The 19939-nt window shown below is 39.2% G+C and overlaps 1 protein-coding gene across 3 annotated transcripts in view; it reads left to right on the plus strand.

Annotated features, from left to right (window-relative positions):
* ttc37 (tetratricopeptide repeat domain 37) overlaps nt 1-19921 on the plus strand; it is a 45010-nt gene extending 25089 nt beyond the window's left edge. For all 3 annotated transcript variants that reach the window (XM_041237556.1, XM_041237548.1, XM_041237561.1), the window contains exons 22-41: nt 296-357; nt 733-789; nt 1101-1169; nt 1920-1994; nt 2349-2490; nt 3099-3192; nt 3481-3558; nt 5898-6022; nt 6281-6404; nt 6587-6808; nt 7164-7236; nt 10591-10644; nt 10737-10848; nt 12541-12669; nt 13854-13978; nt 14415-14573; nt 16245-16397; nt 18323-18453; nt 18825-18948; nt 19244-19921. In XM_041237556.1, the coding sequence (XP_041093490.1) occupies nt 296-357; nt 733-789; nt 1101-1169; nt 1920-1994; nt 2349-2490; nt 3099-3192; nt 3481-3558; nt 5898-6022; nt 6281-6404; nt 6587-6808; nt 7164-7236; nt 10591-10644; nt 10737-10848; nt 12541-12669; nt 13854-13978; nt 14415-14573; nt 16245-16397; nt 18323-18453; nt 18825-18948; nt 19244-19321 (2186 nt within the window). In that variant the 3' untranslated portion in view covers nt 19322-19921. The remainder of the gene's footprint in view (nt 1-295; nt 358-732; nt 790-1100; nt 1170-1919; nt 1995-2348; nt 2491-3098; nt 3193-3480; nt 3559-5897; nt 6023-6280; nt 6405-6586; nt 6809-7163; nt 7237-10590; nt 10645-10736; nt 10849-12540; nt 12670-13853; nt 13979-14414; nt 14574-16244; nt 16398-18322; nt 18454-18824; nt 18949-19243) is intronic.
* The last annotated feature ends 18 nt before the right edge of the window (nt 19922-19939 follow it).

Genomic DNA, 19939 nt, shown 5'->3' on the forward strand with positions numbered 1-19939 from the left:
GTCACAGAATACAGACTCTTTGAAAGTAGATACTTGAGTATGGAGTAAAAAAAAAAAAAAAAAAAAAAAAACATGCTTCTGTTGTCATGAAACTATAGTGTTTGGAAAACACTGTCATCTGGTATGGGGAAACAAACAAGTTTTCTAGTGATGCTGAGGTCCACAGTAATGACTGATAGAATTATATCACTTTGCACCCTGTCATGGAGACCGGTGGTGTTGATAAGCTTGGTTATTTAAGTTATCCAATCACTGTGGTTCATTTAGAATATTAAAACTGTATTTTTATCTCCAGGTATTGAAAACCTAGCTCTTGCCCAACACTCATTCATCAAATCAATACAGGCTGAAGCAAACGTGAGTATTGTAAAAATACAGAAGGGGCTAATGAAATCTGCTTTAGTGTTAATTTCAATAGATTTGATTCCTGTATGTCGCACATACAATGTTAGTCCCCAAAGACTGAAAATTAGTAAAATACCTGGATTGGCCCATGTAAAAGGCTGTTTGCACGAAGAACTGAGGCAATGGACAGAACTTCTTTCCTGTATCTTTCCTCTTTAAGGTTTTGAGAGTTTTCTTTTCGACTGATTCTTTTAAAATAAACTTGTGTTGTATTTAATTGAAATTTCCATTACAGGTACTTGTTAATGGGGGCATTATTCTAATACAGAATTATTATTATTTTTATGCTGTATCATGTTTTGGAAAATTTGTTGTTCCTTTTTTCAGAATGTATTGGCTTGGACAAACCTAGGCAGTTTATATCTCAAGAATGAAAATATTGAAGTAAGTATTCAAAGTTTTAGAGCATATTAGAGATTCACATTTAAAGTCCCAGCTCAGCCTAAAAGAAATCTTTATAAAAGTTTACCGCAGTATTTTTGCACTTTTCAAATGGTTATACTCTGCATTTGCCAGACTTTACCGTGATTTGCCATGCTTTTTGAATATGCTTTACCATAACTCTCTGTGCTTTTGCAATGGGTACAAGTTAGTTCAATACCATATGGCACATTGCAACTGCTGAAGGCATTTGCAAAACGTCCAGTCGGCTTGATAAATGCTCTGCTGACTGAGCCTGTGTCGTTGTTTTCCAGCTCGCTCATGAAGCCTTTAAGGTAGCCCAGTCTCTGGAGCCTTCGTATGTTAACTGCTGGATCGGTCAGGTGCGTGTGGTTTTACACAAGGACGTACACAAGTGCTGAAATGGATCATTCTTCTGTAGGCGAAGAGGGGGGGGATAGAGTCTATTGTGAGCAGTCCTGTGGGGAAAGGGGGGGGGGGGACATGCAGAGGGTGAAAACATGCAAAGAATATTATTCTCGATCTCTGACTTCGAGTAATGTGATAAAAAATGTTTAGAGTCCCCAGAGGCTCTTCTGGTAAAGGCACTGAGTCATGAGACCTGGAAGCTTGCTGGGTCTAATTCTTGTAGTGTACAGGTGCCCACAGGGAGTGGTCATTGGGTTTTGAGTTCTCTCGCCTCGTAGCGCTTAAGTGAAGAATTCCCCGAGTGCGCTCTTTCCTCCAGGGTTCGGTAGTTTGGTAACATTAGTTGCTTAGGCTTAAAGGGTGAAATGAGGTGAATAAGTGGACAGTCATTTAGGAGGGGGGTTCATAATTAGACATCAGAGCATTGAGCCCTATTCACAAAAAGTTGAGGTTTGAATATAGGGCCTTTACAAACCTAAAACAAACTGAACACATTTTTGTCCACTTTTGGACATTCATTGGGTGGTATGTGGAGTCTTTCTGTCTGTCTGACCATGTTTATCTGTGTATGCAGTATATCTCGTGTGTGTTTCAGTTTTGAGCACCGCATTGCATCCCATCTCGGTGCACCTCACAATACTGGCTATACTAGAGCTCTTAGGTGAATTCCCTCATGTCTTCATGCTGTGTTTCTTTTTACACAGGCCCTTATTGCCGAGGCGGTTGGCAGCTATGAAACAATGGATCTGTTCAGGCACACCACAGAGCTCAGCATCCATGTAAGTATAAGGCGCCTAGGGAGGAGCTGTACTCTTTAACGTGTTCGATCAACTAAATAGTACAGGATCAGTGTTTATCTCATATGGTTTTCCATATACCTTCAGTCATTTAAAAAATATATATTCAAGTTTGAATTGTGGTTTTCTTTTTTTTTTTTTTAACAAAACTTTGAAATCACATATATGAATTATAGAGTATGACAGCTAGGAAACATGGTAGAGTTCTTTCCAGTCTGCAGTGCCCAAAGAAGCTCTAGTGAGGATGATGTTTATCTTACGCATTGTCATTGATCCCTTCAGCTATTGTTCTTCTAATGTTCAAACAATCCAATAATCCTTTGTTTTATTTTCCAGACTGAAGGTGTGAAAGGTTATGCCCACTGGGTGTGCTCCACGCTGCTTGATAAAACAAACAGGAATTCAGAGCTTTATCTGTACAACATTGTGCAGATGAATGCTATTACTGCCGCTCAGGTTGCTTTGAGCAAATACACAGGTACTTTCAAATAAAGCAAGCCATGAAAATGACATGGTCTCTTCTACATACTGCCTACCCTCTGCAGATTTAGAGGGGTTTATTACTGAACTTTGCTATAAAATATCTATTAAATACTGTATAAAGGGCTACATTATACCATCTACATTTTCAGACTATACAATTTCTAACATATGTTTTGTGTAATTCTCTATTGCTGATTCTGCTTAGATCATTGGGGAAAAACTGGACATTTTTTATACAAAATCACTTTCTGTCTCACTTTCTACTGGAATTGTTAGGAAGCATGGTTCAAAACAAATAAATAGGGATTCTAAGTAGAAACAAAAACATTGAAAATTACAAAGAGTTCATTAAATAATATATTAAACAAGGAAGAAATAAAATTATGAAAATGTAGCTAAAAAGTATCACTTTTATAGGAGGGGATGGGTTTTGGTCTTTAAGATCAATAGTACCAATAATGTATCTGGTTCATGCAGTAGGTGTACTAGATACACTGATGTTAATGTACCACAGCACTGACATTGAAAATACAGTTTTGCTCAGGTGCTGTCTTCAGTTGCCATGTTGTTAAAATACATGTAACCATACCTGTAAATTTACAGAGAGAATCCGCACAGATGCAGCCGCTTTCACCATGCTGGGGTACCTGAACGAGCACCTGCATTTAAAAAAGCAGGCTGTGGCGGCATACCAGAGGTAAGATCATCATTACTGCAGTGCACACCAGAGGTAAGATCATCATTACTGCAGTGCACACTAGAGGTAAGATCATCATTACTGCAGTGCATACCAGAGGTAAGATCATCATTACTGCAGTGCACATCAGAGGTAAGATCGTCATTACTGCAGTGCACACCAGAGGTAAGATTGTCATTACTGCATTTGTTAATGAGATTCAGTCCGACTTGTATCTCCTAAACACAAAAACATACTTAATAAGCTCATTGGAGCTCAGAAAAAATACCTTGTTTCTGATTTATTTAGGGCTGTTCAGTTGCTGCAGCCCACGGGAGGAAAGGAGGAGGTGATCTTCGCTTTGAGAAACTACGGAAGGACTCTGTGGTAAGCGGAGTGCTCTGTTGGCACTATGTGTAACTCCAGCAGTACCTTTGCATTTCAGGTTATAATTGATTAGAGTACCAGCAGTGTTTGTAGATAAACAAGTGAATGGCATGCTGGTGCAACGCAGTACATACATGCCTATGTTGTAGTTTACAGATGGACGAGAGTCCTGTGGCCATGTCGAATAATGTGAAGTAATCATACATCTGGAATAGTAGCATGGCTATTTATTTATTCATTTATGTATTTATTTATTTATTCTTTCTCCTTCCCAGTACATTTAGATTTTCATCAGTCATCACCAGAGTTTTCCACAATAAAAAGAACACAATTCTCAGATAAAAAGGACTCTCCCCCGTCACATAAGAGACGCGAACAGTACTTAACAGTTAACGCAGGAAGTATTTGTTGGTACACTTTTAAATTCTAAGGAAGTTGCAAGCTCACCAGTACCATCAGTCCAGTAATATAAACAGACTTACCTTTTTAGTTTAACCCTTTGCAGTCCTATGTTGGACCAGGTCCGACATTACAATTTTCACTTTCCGTTCCGATGTCAAACACAGGTCTCTAGTCGTTTTTTTTTCCGGAAAAAGCCGAGAAAACCTTTCAATGGCCGAGTAAGACCGATAGGAGCCGAGAGAAACCAAAAAAAAAAAAAAAAAAAAGTGGTGGATCTGAACAATACACATAGCCCCTGCACCACACAGAATTAAACAAAGAAGATAGCTGCTTCTGCATCCAGCACTCAAAAAATATCACGGTCATTTGCAGAGCTTTTTGAGATGTTCTAGTAATAAAGTAATGATACATCGCATTATTGAGGACTTTGGTGATAAAACGAGTGATCAGGACTATGAAGAGGTATGTGATAAATACAGCGAACAAGATGTGGGGCATGGCTGGAGATGCAGTACTGAGTGTGCTGTTGGTATGCAGTGCATTTTAAACTTGTTTTATTATGGAAAACTTTTAAACAGCGCGTGTGAAAATAAATTGGACCTGACGTGCCTGACAGGCGCTGAATAAATGGACCACTAAGGGTTAAATATGTAATAGTAATTATAGTGTAGTAATACTAAAAACCCCAAACACAGCATTCATATTAGTTCATCTCTGAGTTAGTCTTTGTCGTGTGGATGGCTAATGTCAAACTCATTGACCTGATCGTTTTCAGCATCTTTAACAGCTTGTTCAGTAACAACAGTGCACGTCTGGATAACTGAAGTAAACTGCAATCCACTTATCAACATGAATGTGCCTCGTTCAACCTTGACCTCTGTACACCGGAAGCAGTTTTACTAAACAAGTATGTTTATGTAAATTTAAAGCAAAATTCCCTGTGTTGATAATTATATATGATAAATCATTGATTTGGTTATCGGACAACAAAAAAGCCTTGCGTGTTTTTTGCCCTGCTCCAAGTGTAAAACAAAAAATTCTCCGATCGTATTGAAAACCTGTGTTATTCCACAGCAAACCGGTTTTCTAGGATGCCTGCTCATCACACAGACTGTATTTGTTTGTTGTTTTATGGCAGTTTCAGGTTGATGTAGTAAACTGCTGTTTTTTTTGTTTTTTTTTCTGGCTATTATTGTGTTAATGACAGCTTTTAAAGTTTCATTAATCAACAAGCAATTACTGAATTCCACTGTACCCACAATATCACATTAAATCTCTTACTAAAATATAATAAAATATGTAAAAAAAATTCTGGAAATGAATCTATTGCATCTGAAAGAAAGATTCAGTGGGGGCTTGATTGAAGCCTAAATCTCAAAAGGAGTTTGCAAACATAACCCAAACCAGGACCAGAGGACACATACACCAAACCAGGACCAGAGGACACATAACCCAAATCAGGACCATTCGGGACCTTAAGTGATGACAGAGATGGGAGACACTTCTTTACAGAAGAGTGGAGGTTTTGGAATGGGTTGACAAGTACATCGTTGATGCTGAACTGTTGGGATCCTTAAAGACCTGACGGCAACATTTTGCGATAAGTCAGCGACAGGGAATCCGACAAATGGCACTGATAGGCCAAATGGCCTCCTATTGTCCCTAAATGTTCATAAGAAGGAACTTTTTTTTTTTTAAATCCTTGTGCCCTGCAAAGGATTACAAGGGTTTCTTATGAAACTGATATTGCGAGTATGCAAGAAACTTTTAAGCTGCCGTGAGACCTCAAGGTTATGCCAGGTTTGTGAATGGGATGCATACAGTGGTAAATTCACGACTCAGCAGGCATGTACTCCCTGGAGAGACTGAATCTATGCAGTTTAAAAGTGACAAAGCTTGCAACATCAAAGTAACCTTTCTTCTTTTTTATACCTCAGCACCACAGGTCAATACGATCAGGCCATCCAAGCCTACACATCCACGCCAGTCACAGAGCTTAGTGACATCACTGGACTTGCGCTGGCTTACTTCAAGAAGGGTTTTTTACAGGAGAGTGCAAGAGGTAAAGTAAATAGATGTTATGTAACATGACTGGTAGCATAGATATTCAATTGTTTTCTTATGTCTAAACGTTCAGGATTGATTTGCTCATTGCTTTCATTGTCTATTGATGGGGCCATGATTTTTAATAGTATGTTTTCACTAAGTCCTTGCAAATGATTTGCAACTTTGGCTTTTTAGCACTATACTGAAAACCTCTGCTGTGAGATATCATGGCTAGCGTCGGTCTTACTGCAACTCCATTGTTCCACACTAACAGCTTATGAGAAAGCTTTGTCAGTGGTGACGACTGAAAAGGAGAAGGCTTGCGTCCTGACCGCCTTGGCGATGCTGGAGCACAGGCAGAACAAAGTGGACAGTGCCAAGACTCTGCTCTTTAAATGGTGAGTGGCCAGCAGGTGGCTTTTAAAGCGACTTCACAAGATTAAAAGCCCTTTCCTGCTGGAAAAACTGATACCCAGGGCTGCACAGTTACTGACTGTCTTGTTGATTGTCTTTTTATGAACTACTTGAAGTGAAAGAGCGAACGGCCTGATTTTTCTGCTTTGTAATTTTTGTTTCCCAGCTCTATGTTGAAGGAGCCCAGTGTAGAAAGCCTGCAGTCACTGTGCGCACTGGGCCTGGTCAATCGAGATGCTACCCTAGCTACCGCAGCCCTCAACGAGCTGCTGAAGCGTACAGACCAAAAAGAGGGGGTTCACGAGCGCTGTCTCCTCACGTGTACCACATTCGCCCTGCAGGGGAACAACGTGGCTGTCCAAAGGCAGGCTTCCAAAGCCATCCATAGGTATGTAGAACATTCCTTTTCACTCACATTCATCTGAGTAGCTTCTACCCTCAGCAGTGTGGTTTAACCCAGGTCAAACCTGAGGAACTGTAAAAGAGTCTTGGTCCCTGCCCATCCAGCTATTTATGCTACCAGAAAAGGTTTTAGGTCTCGTTTTTATAGATGAGAATCCTGAGACCAAGCTGTGGCTATTTTATTTATAGTAGTGCCATTTCAAACCTGTCTGATTTAGTGCCATTACACTTTTATGTATTTGTATTGAAAAGCGTTTTGACAGGAAAGACTTTCCAAGGACATCAGTGCCTTCAGTGTCTTGCATGTAAGCTGACGCAGCCCCTTTTTGTCCCTCTTCTAGTAACCCTGGAGATCCTGCACTTTGGGCTCTATTATCAAGATTGGTTCCTCAGTACCACCCCAGAGTTGCTAAGGTAAGTTTACAAAGCAATGACCCCCTCGGGTTGGTGACTAGCTTAGCTGACAATCTACACTGTGCTTGTGTTATTTTGTCTGCTGTCAGTGTAATACTAATGAGGTTTTCTGGCAGAAAGCAAGCTGGAAGAAAATGTTGTTAAACATCAAAGCCCGGGAGATGCTCAAAGCTAGTTAAGAGTGTAACTGCTACAAGACTACATTCAATAGAAAATAGCCATGCCTCTGCTTGTGTACAGTAGAGAGACTCGAGCAAACCAAGTCGGACGCCTATAATATCAGAAAACCATTATACAGCTCTATACTCTGCTTGAACTTCTTATTACTGCTTAGGCAGGTATATAAAATAAAGCCAGTTTGAGAAGAGAAATGCTGTAGTGACTGCATGTGGTTTCACATTTGATCCATTAAATGTAATGAACAGCTTTTGAATAAAAGAAGGCAGGCTTGATACCGTACCCAGTGAGTCTTCTAAATGAATCTACTGGAGCAGGAAAGCCAGTAATTTAGCTCCATATCCTAAGCTAGAAAGACCTGCCATCAGTATGTTACAGGCAGGGCCCTACCAAATTCACAGTACATTTTCATAAATTTCACGATTATAATATTTAAAAAATCTTAAGTTTCACGGTGTCAGCTGTTTCAATCTTAAATGTCAATGTGGTGTAGCATTAACAGGTCACACTCTTTACTTAAGCCAGGGGTTGAATGTGAGAATGGAGCATCCCGCAACTGTGTTCAAATCCTGGACGAGCCTCTGTTATAGGTTGTTCAGAGTTTTGGTTAAAAATTAAAATTAAAAAAATGTTTTAATAACATTAATATCAACTCTTAAAAATTTAATTTAAAAAAATTTAAAAATTAAAATTGAATTGTTTTTATTTTTTTTATTAAATATCTTTGTTTAGGATATTTTCATAATATCCATATCATAGCTCTTATGATCATCCTAGATGAGCCCCCATTATGTCGTGCATATTTACGTTCTGTATGTCTAGAGGGTTATACACGGCCTCGTATCCTCACAAGTTATTATTTAAGCATGCATTTCCATAGATCAATATTAATTAACCACTGTAAACTAAACTTGCTATACCAATAATAACTTGCGGTTCTGGCTACATTTTTAATGATTAAACCTTTGAATTTTATACTTACAAAAGTGTCCACTTTTAAACAAAACAAACCACTGACAATGTGAATTTTATTACACAAAACAAATCTCTAGGTAATATTTCAAACAGAAACATACATTTAACTAAACATAGGCAACTTTTTTTCAAAATGAAAGGTATATTTACCATTGAAATACAGGAGCTTGAAAAGTTCTGGTTGCAACAACTCGGGTCTAAACTCAGTCAGTGAAGCATTCCACTTGCGCAGCAAAACTCCCAGTGGTTAGCCCAAAGTTTTGAATCCGTTCCAGGTTTTGAAGAAGGAAGTGGTGTTCTCTTTGAATCAAAGTTATTGAATAGCCCTTGAAGTTCACTTGAAGTTGTTAATAATAGCGCTCCTTATTGTAAGGTATAGTAAATGAATATAATAATTGTCCAGCTTACGCTACCCCACAAAGTTACCTCGGCTGACAATATTAAACACAATTTGTTTTACCTTTTCAGAGCTTTCCTTTAATAGTTCAAGTGTACTTCCAAAAATTTTAGCAGAGTATCCACAGGAAAGGGTAGTTTGGTCCTCAAAACAAACGATCACAGGTAGATTGTAATTTCTAGACCCCCTTTGGGTGCACAAAATCCTTTTCTTAAAGTGTCGCCAAAGGGGGGTGTGTGTTTGCACTCTCAGCCAATCACTGTCTTTCTCAAAATAAGTTATTTGATTGGTGGCTGATATCAGAAAGAGGTTTATTTTAACTTCAAAGTTTTTTTAAGTTAATTATCTAATTTTTAAATAACTTTTCTCATAACTTCCTTGATCTGACTTGGATTTTCATTAGACCTGTAAATCTATGTTGCTCAGTCCAAATCAAATATTTTGATACCAGATTGGAGATACACGACCAAATCAGTCATCTCAATACACTGTTTCACCCTTTTAACTTAACTACAACATTTTAGGAAAACATTTTACTAACAGTCTATTTAGTTTCATGTAAAAAATTGTTTTACAATATTTCAAATCACTGTTTTCAGTGTTTTCTCCATATAAACAGTTAAATCATTATAGTTTTCCCTCAAAATGCCAAGTTACAGGTTTGTAATAGATTAATCGAACTTTATTGATTAATAAGATCTTGCATCAATATCATGTGTTCTTATATAATTCTTAATTTCTCTTAAGAAAACTGCTTTAATCACCAGAGCATGCTTGCCATGCAATTCCGTTGTTTCCCTGCTCAGAACGGAACCATAAATTACTCTCTCCAGACCATTGTCACCTTTTTGGAGACACTTAACTTAAAATAACTTATTTTCCAGGACCAGATGTGTTTCTGATTCCTGTGTTTGTTTCTTAATCTAATCAAGAAACACTTTTAAATTTTCAAAGACCATTTGCCATTCATTGTTTATACAAAGTTCTTAAACCTAGTCTGCAGACGAGTCTCTAGAAGAGAGGAATTGAAAAAAGGGGGGGAGAATCAAAACACAGATACACTCTAACCATCTTTATTAAAAAATGATAAATTATATTCAAGCATTAATTTTCACCACAGCGACTTATACAGCAGTGTGATCTATAGGCTTTTTCCTGAAATTGTTGTCTCAAAAAAAAAAAAAAAGAGGTGTGTGTGGGGGGGGGGGGGTGATTTATACACTGTTCTTTATAGTAGCTACCATCTGCCTGATTCTTGTTTTTTTTTTTGTCTGGAGAGACTTGAATGTGTTCTTTTTTTATATAGATCTTCAAACATGATTGTTTTGCTGAATGCTAGCTCATGTATGTCAAGCTGCCCCATGAAGGCGCTTGAGAATGAAATTGAGTGTCTTTTTTGTATTTACAGAACCAAGCATATTCGTCATGAAATGACACGTCCGCTTTCGCATTCACTCTAGACAGTGTTGTACCTTGAGTGTAGATACATAGATTCCACAGAAAGCAAGCATATGCAAAGTAAAGCAGTATAATAAAGCATTGTCAAACTATTTCTATAGAATAAGTAAGACAGTGAAGTGTAGATACACGTGGCAAAATGTTGCTAACCATAGGTACTGTACATGGTGTTGAGGGACTGTATTTCTATTGGCCCCCTGGCAACAAGGATTTACTGGAGGCACCCTTCAACAGATGTGTCACATTACTGTATTTCCTGTATGTAAACTGCTCAAACTCTATATGGACATTCCGTTTCTTAAGTTAGAGTTGTTTTTTCTTATGCGCTGCTTATATTTCTGTTCCAGGGTGGAGCAGTTGCTGGACGAGTGGCTTGCCATTTCAGTATGACCCAAGGAAAGGTAATCTTTGGTTTCAATCATTTAGATGGGGGTGGGTGGTCACAGTAACTGTGACTTTGATCCTATATTGCTGTACTTGTGTTTTCCTGTAGAGTGCACTCCTGTACAGTGGGGTAAACCAGCTGGCCGCGGGCATGCACTCAGGAGAGGACCAGCGTAGTAACTCACTGAAGACCATTCAGAGGGCAGCATTACTGTGTCCAGGTACTGACTGACTGACATGTGAGGGCAGCAGTGTTGAAAGCCTATGGGTTCAAACTTCCAACAGTGTATTTCCTTAGAACCCAAGGCACGGAAACATAGTTCTCAGCTAGAACAGATGCAACACAGGTGTGGCTTGAACGGTAATCCGACCCAAGTCACTATTTCAAATTGAGAACACACAGCAGGACGGGGCCATGAATGGAAGCCGGGTAAACATGAAGTTTAGAACAGAAGACTGGAAGCACTGTTTACCATGGAGAGTTATACATGTGTGGAATAATCTACCAGGTGAAGTAGCAACACATTAAAAAAAACAATTTGATTCTGTCCTATTAAATTATATCCCCTTACTAGGGGCAAATAGTGTGCCAGGAAGGGACTTGATAGGCTGAATGATCTCTGGCTCTCAAACTTTTCTTATGGTCTTGTGACAATAAAGGATGTGCACCCCTTCAATTTTCTCCTCCAGATACACCTGGTTTGGGGCTGTTAGAGCAGGGTTTCCCAATCCTGGTCCTGGGGGACCCCTGTGTCTGCTGGTTTTAATTCCAACTGAGTTCTCAATTGCTTAATTAGATCTTTTTAATTGTTCTCAGCTCCTAAAAAGTTGCAGATTTCAAATTACTTATACAGTTGTATAGCTAACTTGAAATTTCCAACTGTTTTAAAAGCTGAAAACAGTTAAGGTAAGGAATAATTCAATTAAGGATTCAATTAAGTAATTGAGAACTCAGTTGGAATGAAATCCAGCAAACACTGGGGTCACCCAGGACCAGGATTGGGAAACCGTGTGTTAGATTACCTCATATTTAGCTTCTAGGAAGACCCCTGTACTGTACATTCATCCCCATTCATTTTTTTTATTTAAGCAAATACCTAATATTGTCACTACAGCTTACAGGTAACATGCAAGCAGCAGTTTAGCCACGCAGTGGTAACACCTGCAGATATTACTGCAGAAGCATGCATTTATAAACTAAAACAGATTGAGCAATGTGCTGAGAATCAGTTACAGTGTTAGAATAATGGTCAGTTAAATTTTATGGCAAGTTTTTATTAAAAAAAAAAAAAAAAAAAGGGGGGGGGGGGGGGGGGGGGGGGAGAATCTGACATCTATCTGCTCTTACCCATCTCGGCAGAGTGTGAAACAGCTCAATTAATAGGCCAGTGCTGCCCCTTAGTGTACTGTTTTTGAACTGCAGTATAGATTTAGCACAATCTCCTCTTGTGCATACCACTGCGACACAGGTACTGTAGGTACCTGCAGCAGTAAGAGGTTGTCCAAATCAAAATGGACTTTTGTGAATGTTTGTTTATGTTGTTTTTTATACTGATAACATTTTACAGGAGTCATCTATAGTGCTGTTTATAAGAGAACAGCAATTTTATGTTTATTTTTAAAACCCTCTAGTAAAATATGTAAAACCAGCTTGGTTTTTCACTTTTCACAGCTTGTGGACTCAGGATTGTATGTGTTAGTACATGTATTGTGTGTCCGTGCCCATGTACACAGTTTGACACCTTGAATAATTAAAAGCTGTTAATAAGATGGCAAGCAAGTGCATTAAGCTGCGGTGCCAGCTCACTGTTCTCTGTGTTTCTCAGAGGACCGCGGTGCCAGCTCACTGTTCTCTGTGTTTCTCAGAGGACCGCGGTGCCAGCTCACTGTTCTCTGTGTTGTGTGTTTCTCAGAGGACCCTGCTGTGTGGGCTTCTTTAATGGCTGCCTGTCACACTGAAAACACAGCGTGCTATCTGAGCAGCGCAGCACCAAAAAGAGCAGGCTTGGAGGAAACATTTATGAAGGCAATCTCAAAGAAGGGTACGTATAAAAATAAATGCATTACAAAAAAGGATCATAACGTAGTTCTCCAATAAGCATTTTCATAAAATGTAATAATGCAACATATTTCTAGGGATGTTCCCTTCTCCCCCCCTCCATTTTTTTTTTAAATCAATTTGTTATGAACATTTACTTTGTTTTGAATTCATTTGAAATTCCCAATTTCAAATAACGCCTTACTGCTGCAACCCACTTACCAACCCTGCAACCCGGATCTCTGTTTCCGCTATTAAGCAAATCCCTCTCCTGAACCCTGTAGACGAGCCCAGTCCCTCCTCCTGGCCTTGCCGGGTGCCTGACCAGTAGGGGTTGCTGATGCACTATGAGGTGACGCGGTGAACTGTACCGGGTGGGTTTTCATGCAGCACTCCCTGTGGGCCCTCAGCTAAGATCGGCATTTCGGCATGAACAGGGTTTTCTTTGTGTAACTCAAGGGTGGGCAGATGCAAGACCTTTCTTTTAAAAGCTGTGCTGTCACCCACATACACTTCATGGATGGCATTTGGAAGAAACACAAACTGAGAGAAACATTGGATTGCTCTGCCAACTGTGCTCAACTGAATCAGTCCTACTGGAAAGCATAAGATAAAGCAGCTGCTTGGAAGAGATAACCATACAATAAATAAAGGCCTCCAGTGCCAAGGCAGTGAACCAGCCATGGAAAATACAATGTCTTGCCCCAGCCAGGGAGTATTGCTTTTCATGAAATTAAGTGAATGCTGGGCACTTGCCTGATCTTTTAAGTGAAGTTACACTGCTGAAGGCACTTGCCAAAACGTTGGTCTACTCTGAAGTTTTACCTTTCAATCAAAGTTAGTTAACGTTAGGCCATGCAAACTTCATAGTTATTAGCTTCTTAGTCTTTTTTGGAGGGATGTTGGCATTTTTTTATTTGTATGTTTCACAGTTTAACTGGATCCGAGAGTGCATTGGCAGTACAGGATTCTGAATATTGTAGGTGAAACAGATTCATTCATTGGTAAACCATGCAGTCATGCATCAGCTTTAAAATTATAATGTGCCTCCCGTTTTAAATATGTCTTGTACAGGGGGGATTTTGCTATGTATGAAGCATACAAACGATGAAGCATTAAAAAATAATCATGCAGTGGTCCCTGAGAAGCTTTTATCGTGACCTTAATGATTTTGTTTACCATTTTTAGTTAAAGCAGAGGAAAATCATCCTGTTTCCTACTCCCAGTGCCTTGAAAGCTGGGCTCTTCGACAGGCGGTGTGTGGGCTAAAGCAGGCAGGACAGATCTCAGCAGCAGAATCCCTCTGCACCAAGGTATGGGCAATTCTACTGAGTTATTATTGCATCTCCATATTTTTTTTTTTTACTTTTACCTGAATGGCAGAGGGTGTGAGTTTACTGACATAGTTGTTTTGTTATGCACCTATCTGTGTTTTATATTATATCTCATCACACCTCACTGCATACAGGAAGTTGAATAAACAATATGTTATGTTTTGCTGTACGCTTATTTACATGTTGTTTGAGTAGCCACCTGTATGGTTCTGTTTGGGAAGGTAGATGCAAATCTCTTTTTAGTGTAAATCAAATGTACAAAAAATAAAAAATAAATACAGAACACAGATATCTGAGTGACTCTTGGTCTCTTGTCTATCAGGTTTTGGTGACCGCACACCCAGCTACAGTTGTAATTCCAGTTACTGGTTGTAATTCCCATACCTGTATAAAGATGTTGTTTTTATTCTTCTAGGTTCTTGGTGTCCAGCCAGAGCAGCCCGGTGTGTTCTTGCTGCTCAGGCAGGCACAGTGTGAGCAGCTCCTGCAGTCACACAGGCAGCTCCCTGAAGCTGTCCTGGTGGAGCTCAGAAAGGCAGTGATGTCTAACTACGCATCTGTATCTGCTTGGCATGTAAGTCTACATGGAAGTCATCAGTGTGGGTCCTGAGGAAAAGTAGATAAAGACAAATTGGGTTTTGAGACATTTCTTTAAATAAAGCTTTCGCTGTACAACGCTTTGCTGTCGAGATGGAGAATGAAGAAATTAAAGGTTTGCCTTTGGATAACACGAACTGGAGGGGGGAGGGGCGGACGATGCTCGGTTTTCGAAATTAAAATTATTAGTGTTAGTGTATATTTTGTAAGTTTCAGATATTCTACCATAGCACTTCTCTTACACTGTCTTGTACACTAGGCACCCAGTACATGTTTTACTGAAGCAATACAGCCACTCGAGGTACCCTCCCAATGCTTTGGATACTATACCCTGCTCCATACTGAGTTGCTATACATATAACAATTTGGTAACGGATAAACTTTTGTTTATGTAATATGTATTTTACAAATCAAAATATTGAACTTTGCTTGTGAGAGACGTTTAGTGTGTGATTTATAGTTTTCACACATTGTCAAACAGTTTCTGTTAACAGGAAGGAAAAAAACACACTGTGTCAATGGCGTCTGACGAACCTTCGAAGGTTTAAAACAATCTTCGAATCCCTGGCTAGCGAACTAACCTTCGAACCTTGGGACACAGCCCTAAAACCACCTCTGTTGCAAACATCTTTTTACCAGTTTTGTATATAAAGTATTTACAGTATTAATATAAAGGGTGGTGATATCTCCCACTCCTTTTGTTCTTTAAAATTAGACCTCCAAGCAGTATTTGGCTCCATTTAGTCACAGTTTCCACCAGCCTTACCCGTGTGTGCACTGCTACTATGGTTGAAACAATGTTTTATAAAGGTATTTTGTTATGCTTGAAAACAACCAATATGCCTTTTAGCCTCATTGCTATAAATACTGTAAATTATAGTCTACACCTCTTAATGCCTTCATCACGGTGTGTATGTATATCTATGTATCTTTATCTATATATCTGTATATACCTAGACAGTTTCGGCAACAGAGAACCAAATGTGCGAAATCAACAGAAGAGCAAAAATGGGCTGGAGTGCCTTTGGAAGATTTGGTTCTGAAAGGGAAGCTACCCTTATGCCAATAATCGATGCATGCTGCAAGTGCTAACTTATGGATGCAAAACCTGGACCCTAAATGCAAAAATGACTCACAAATTGCAAATGACTCAATGGAGTATGGAAAGATGCACACTGGGAATAACAAGAAGAGACAGGAAAATGAAGGAATGGATAAGAATGCAAACAAAAGTATGCAACGTTATTATAAGAGCGAAAAAAAATGAAATGGCAGTGGGCCGGGCATGTAGCAAGAAGAACAGACCATCGCTGGACCAAGGAGATACTAGACTGGATCCCAAGAGATATATAAAGCGACCAAGAAGACGACCTCCAGGAAGATGGCAAGATGAAATTAGGAAACACATTTACCCCCAGATTGAAGGCATTAGAGGTGTAGATATTCTACATCTAAAGATCATGCAAGTTTGACATTGTCTGCCTCCAGCACTTCTATTACAGTGCATCAGACTTGGCAAATATTGAAATCAACAGTGTCAGCTTGAAGGAAACCTTGATGAACTGAAACATTGGTGAAGATTAAAAACAAATAAATCTATCCTTCCCTGATTGATGCCTTCTACTGTGTTCTGTGTACTGTCTCTTAGTGGCTAGCAGAGGTGTACAGGACTCAGGGACTGATGGTGGCTGCAGTGATGTGCTACAGGCAGAGTCTGCAGATGGCCTCCCAGCAGGGTGATTTCAGTGGGAAGCTGGCCAGTCTGCTGAGGCTGGCTCTTCTGGCACTCGCACCCTGCATGGTAAGAGCACTCTTCTTAAAATACAGAGTTTTTCATTGCAGATTATGTTCCAGACAGCTAGCCCGTAGAAACCCAACTGTGAATGAACTTCTGGTCCTTGCAGTTGTCCCGTTCGAGTCTTGTGAAGGTAAAACTCAAGAGGGAGCAGTACTCCTAGTGGGTAAATTTCATGCACTGGACCCAAGTGAAATGAATACACTGACTCCACTAAACATTATGAAAGACAAACACAGACACAATCTTTGTATTTAGGATAACAGTCTCCTTTTGAGAGACTATATTTAATGAAGCACAATAATGATAACATTACAACTTTTTAACAATGTTTTATCTGTAACACTTCCTAATTAGAAATGTTACTGCCTCAATAATACAAGTGTTTCATGACCTTAAGTTTCTAACAATATTTTATCATGTTTGAAAAATGTCATATAAGTATTTAAATAACAATCAAACAAGAAACAATTCAAACCAGTTACTGCTTTCAGTCAGGCATACTAATGTAACTAAACCACCTTACATCATGGCTGTATTAATTCTACTCATACTTAAGACATCTATAATTCAGGCAATTAATATATGCTTACCCTCTTCTGAGGTTCAATTGATTCAGAGCGGCTTGGTGAGGTCAATCAGTAAGTAAAGCCTTTTCAGACAGTCTCAAATCAGGATTACACTACAGAGGCTGGGTTCAAATTCTCACAAGCTTGTTTGAGGGTCGGAGTTTGAAAAAGAACACTTTGGTATCGTTTGATTAAAGCTTTTATGTCCAATTTTTCAGTTGCCTGCCCACCTTTCATGATGTCACCACAACCCCCGTGCTCATGCAATATGTGGTTACAATGTGTCTGCTAGCTATCAAGCTTCCCTAAATGTTTAAATTCATACTACAGAAATATTTAGCACATTCGAGCAAAACTGCACATACTACTCTAAGTAAATATAATATGCATTAGGTTAAGTAAATATAAATAATAAGCCTATCACATTTAATGTATAATTAACATGCTAAACTTATTTATCTTGACTTAACACCTTCACGGAAAAAAGACTTCAGCCTTCTTCCTTAAAAACCCACCTCTAGCGAGTGATACTGCAAGACCAAACAACACCCTGACCTTTTCACTTATAAAAATATACTGTCTGGATGGTTGTTACTGGGTATAAGTTCATTTGTGAGAGAGAATGGTTAGTTAGAAAAGTAAAGAAAAGACAAGGCTGTGTGGTCCAGTAGTTAAAGAAACGGGCTTGTAACCAGGAGGTCCCTGGTTCAAATCCCAGCTCAGCCACTGACTCATTGTGTGACCCTGAGCAAGTCACTTAAACTCCTGGTGCTCCGTCTTTCGGGTAAGTGACTCTGCAGCTGATGCATAGTTCACACGCCCAAGTCTCGTATCTTATAAAGCACTTTGTGATGGTGGTCCACTATGAAAGGCGACCAGTGTTTAGTTTATCTATTCTCCACACTATGCCAGGCTCAAGGGTTTTGATTAATTCTGTGTCACAGTACATACACAATCCTTTGCATCCTCTGCGTAGCAAATAGGTTTAAAGAAGAATGTGTCAAGTTCAGCCAACAGTATAGTCTACTAGGAAGCTGACAATGTTTTCACACAGGCCTACTACACCGACATACTGTTACCACCACTACACCAATGGAGGTAATGTTCTAAAGATAGAAAGCGCACTGGCAGCTTTAGTTTGGAGTTGTTAAATAGGACGTTTTTTTTTTTTTCCACTGCTGCTTTTGAAACCCCAAAAAAAACCCAAAACATCCATTCAAGATCAGGTCAGAGATGGAGATTTACTGTGCATTGTCATGGGTTCATGTGGGGGGCTTCAGGAGAGCAGCAGGTTAGGCTTGTGCAAGGTGGTAATTGTGTTGTCATTATTATCATCATTATTTTATTGCTCTTATACTATAGGCAAATGTTTCAAGTGGTGAGTGGAAGGACTTGGTCCAGGAAGCAACCAGTGAAGCCCTGAAAATAACATTCTGTCCTCTGGCTGTCCTGCTACAGGCACTACTGCAGTTCAGCATTAAAATGGGAGCCAGGTATGATGGTATCTACTGTATGGTTTGATTGTATCGGTGCAAAGGGAGAAAGTGAACCGTACTGCTGTTTAAAAAACATTTTATAACAACGGTTCATCATGATTTCATGAAGGGTTCACATGTTTCATAGTGGCCTGCTACTCTGTATAATACAAATGAATGGATTGTGTGTTTCAGCCTTTTAGGTTGTTTGCGTTGTCTAGTCACCTGTTTGTAGTCTACGGTCTATTGTGTTATTTGTGTGATTGCTGCAGGCATATGCAGTGAAACCTGGCTATTAAGGCCAGTCAAGGGACCCTAGTTGTGAGATTGTCTTAAAGCAAGTTTTTTTTAATGCCTTCGAATATAAAAGTTTCCAACCCCCTTTTCAGGGAAACTCGTCGACTGTTGGAAAGAATTGTGTACCAGCCTGGATACCCAGAGACAGTCGCTTCAGTTGCCCGCTGGTATCTCCTCAGACATCTGCATGCCAAACATGACGACGAACTCATTGATGTAAGATCCCATCTTGAATTTCCTCATAAAAATAGCTTACTTGGTCCAGTTATTGCAAAGTAGTTCCACTAGTATGCTTTTCTTCTGATTTTTATTATTTGTTTTATAAATTTAATACCTGACATCTTACCTGGTCTGGCCATTCAGTTAAGCACAGTTTTATAACTTCTGCCATTTACAAGTATTTAATTGACTGTAACCTCTATGTAGAAATAAATGCTCCTGAATCGTCTGAGACAATCAGGAAACTTGTATTTCTTGGTATAAAATGTCACCCTTTTTCTTTCAATGTCAGGCACTGATGGACAACGCCAGAGCTAATGGAGATTCCAGACTGGAGGACCTGCATAAGCAGCTTTGCTCTTCCTCTTAGTTTTAAAGCTCCCTTTGGACAGTCACTCATGAGTGAAAACAAGTATCTCTAGCTTATGTACTATGGCATGCACTTGAATTTGTTTCTTTCTTCATCATATTTAATGTACAGCCAGCGCTGCGTTAAGTTTACAATTCAAATTACCAGAAGCCTAAAATGGAATTGTAGAATTCTGTACAATGTTTTCAGAGATACACGTTATCCCTTGGGTTCATCCTGCTTTGCATTAAAAGGGATTGTCGATAGGGAAAAAGTCGGCTAGAGCAGAGTAATTCCTCAACAAATCATGTTCACCGCTGGGGTAAAGCAGCACCTGTTTGTAAGATGAGAATCCTGTCTGGATTTCATTCCTATCCTAGTGTATACAGTAAGTATGTGCTTCTTTTTTCGCCAGTTAAAATCTTTTGGAAATGATTGATGAAATTGAGGTTCACTAGGTCTGCAAGGTATATATCTGCATGTGTAAGTGCATCGTATTCCACAGGTGTTGATACAAATGTTAACATGAGCTTTGTGGAAATGTTTGAGCTTTGAAAAGATGTCCTCAATGTTGTATATGAATTCATTGCCAAAACAATTATAGAAAAATAATAAATCGAACAGGATAAATCTTGGGGA

The sequence above is a fragment of the Polyodon spathula genome, chromosome 2, assembly GCF_017654505.1.
Source record: "Polyodon spathula isolate WHYD16114869_AA chromosome 2, ASM1765450v1, whole genome shotgun sequence".
In the NCBI taxonomy this organism is placed as follows: domain Eukaryota; kingdom Metazoa; phylum Chordata; class Actinopteri; order Acipenseriformes; family Polyodontidae; genus Polyodon; species Polyodon spathula.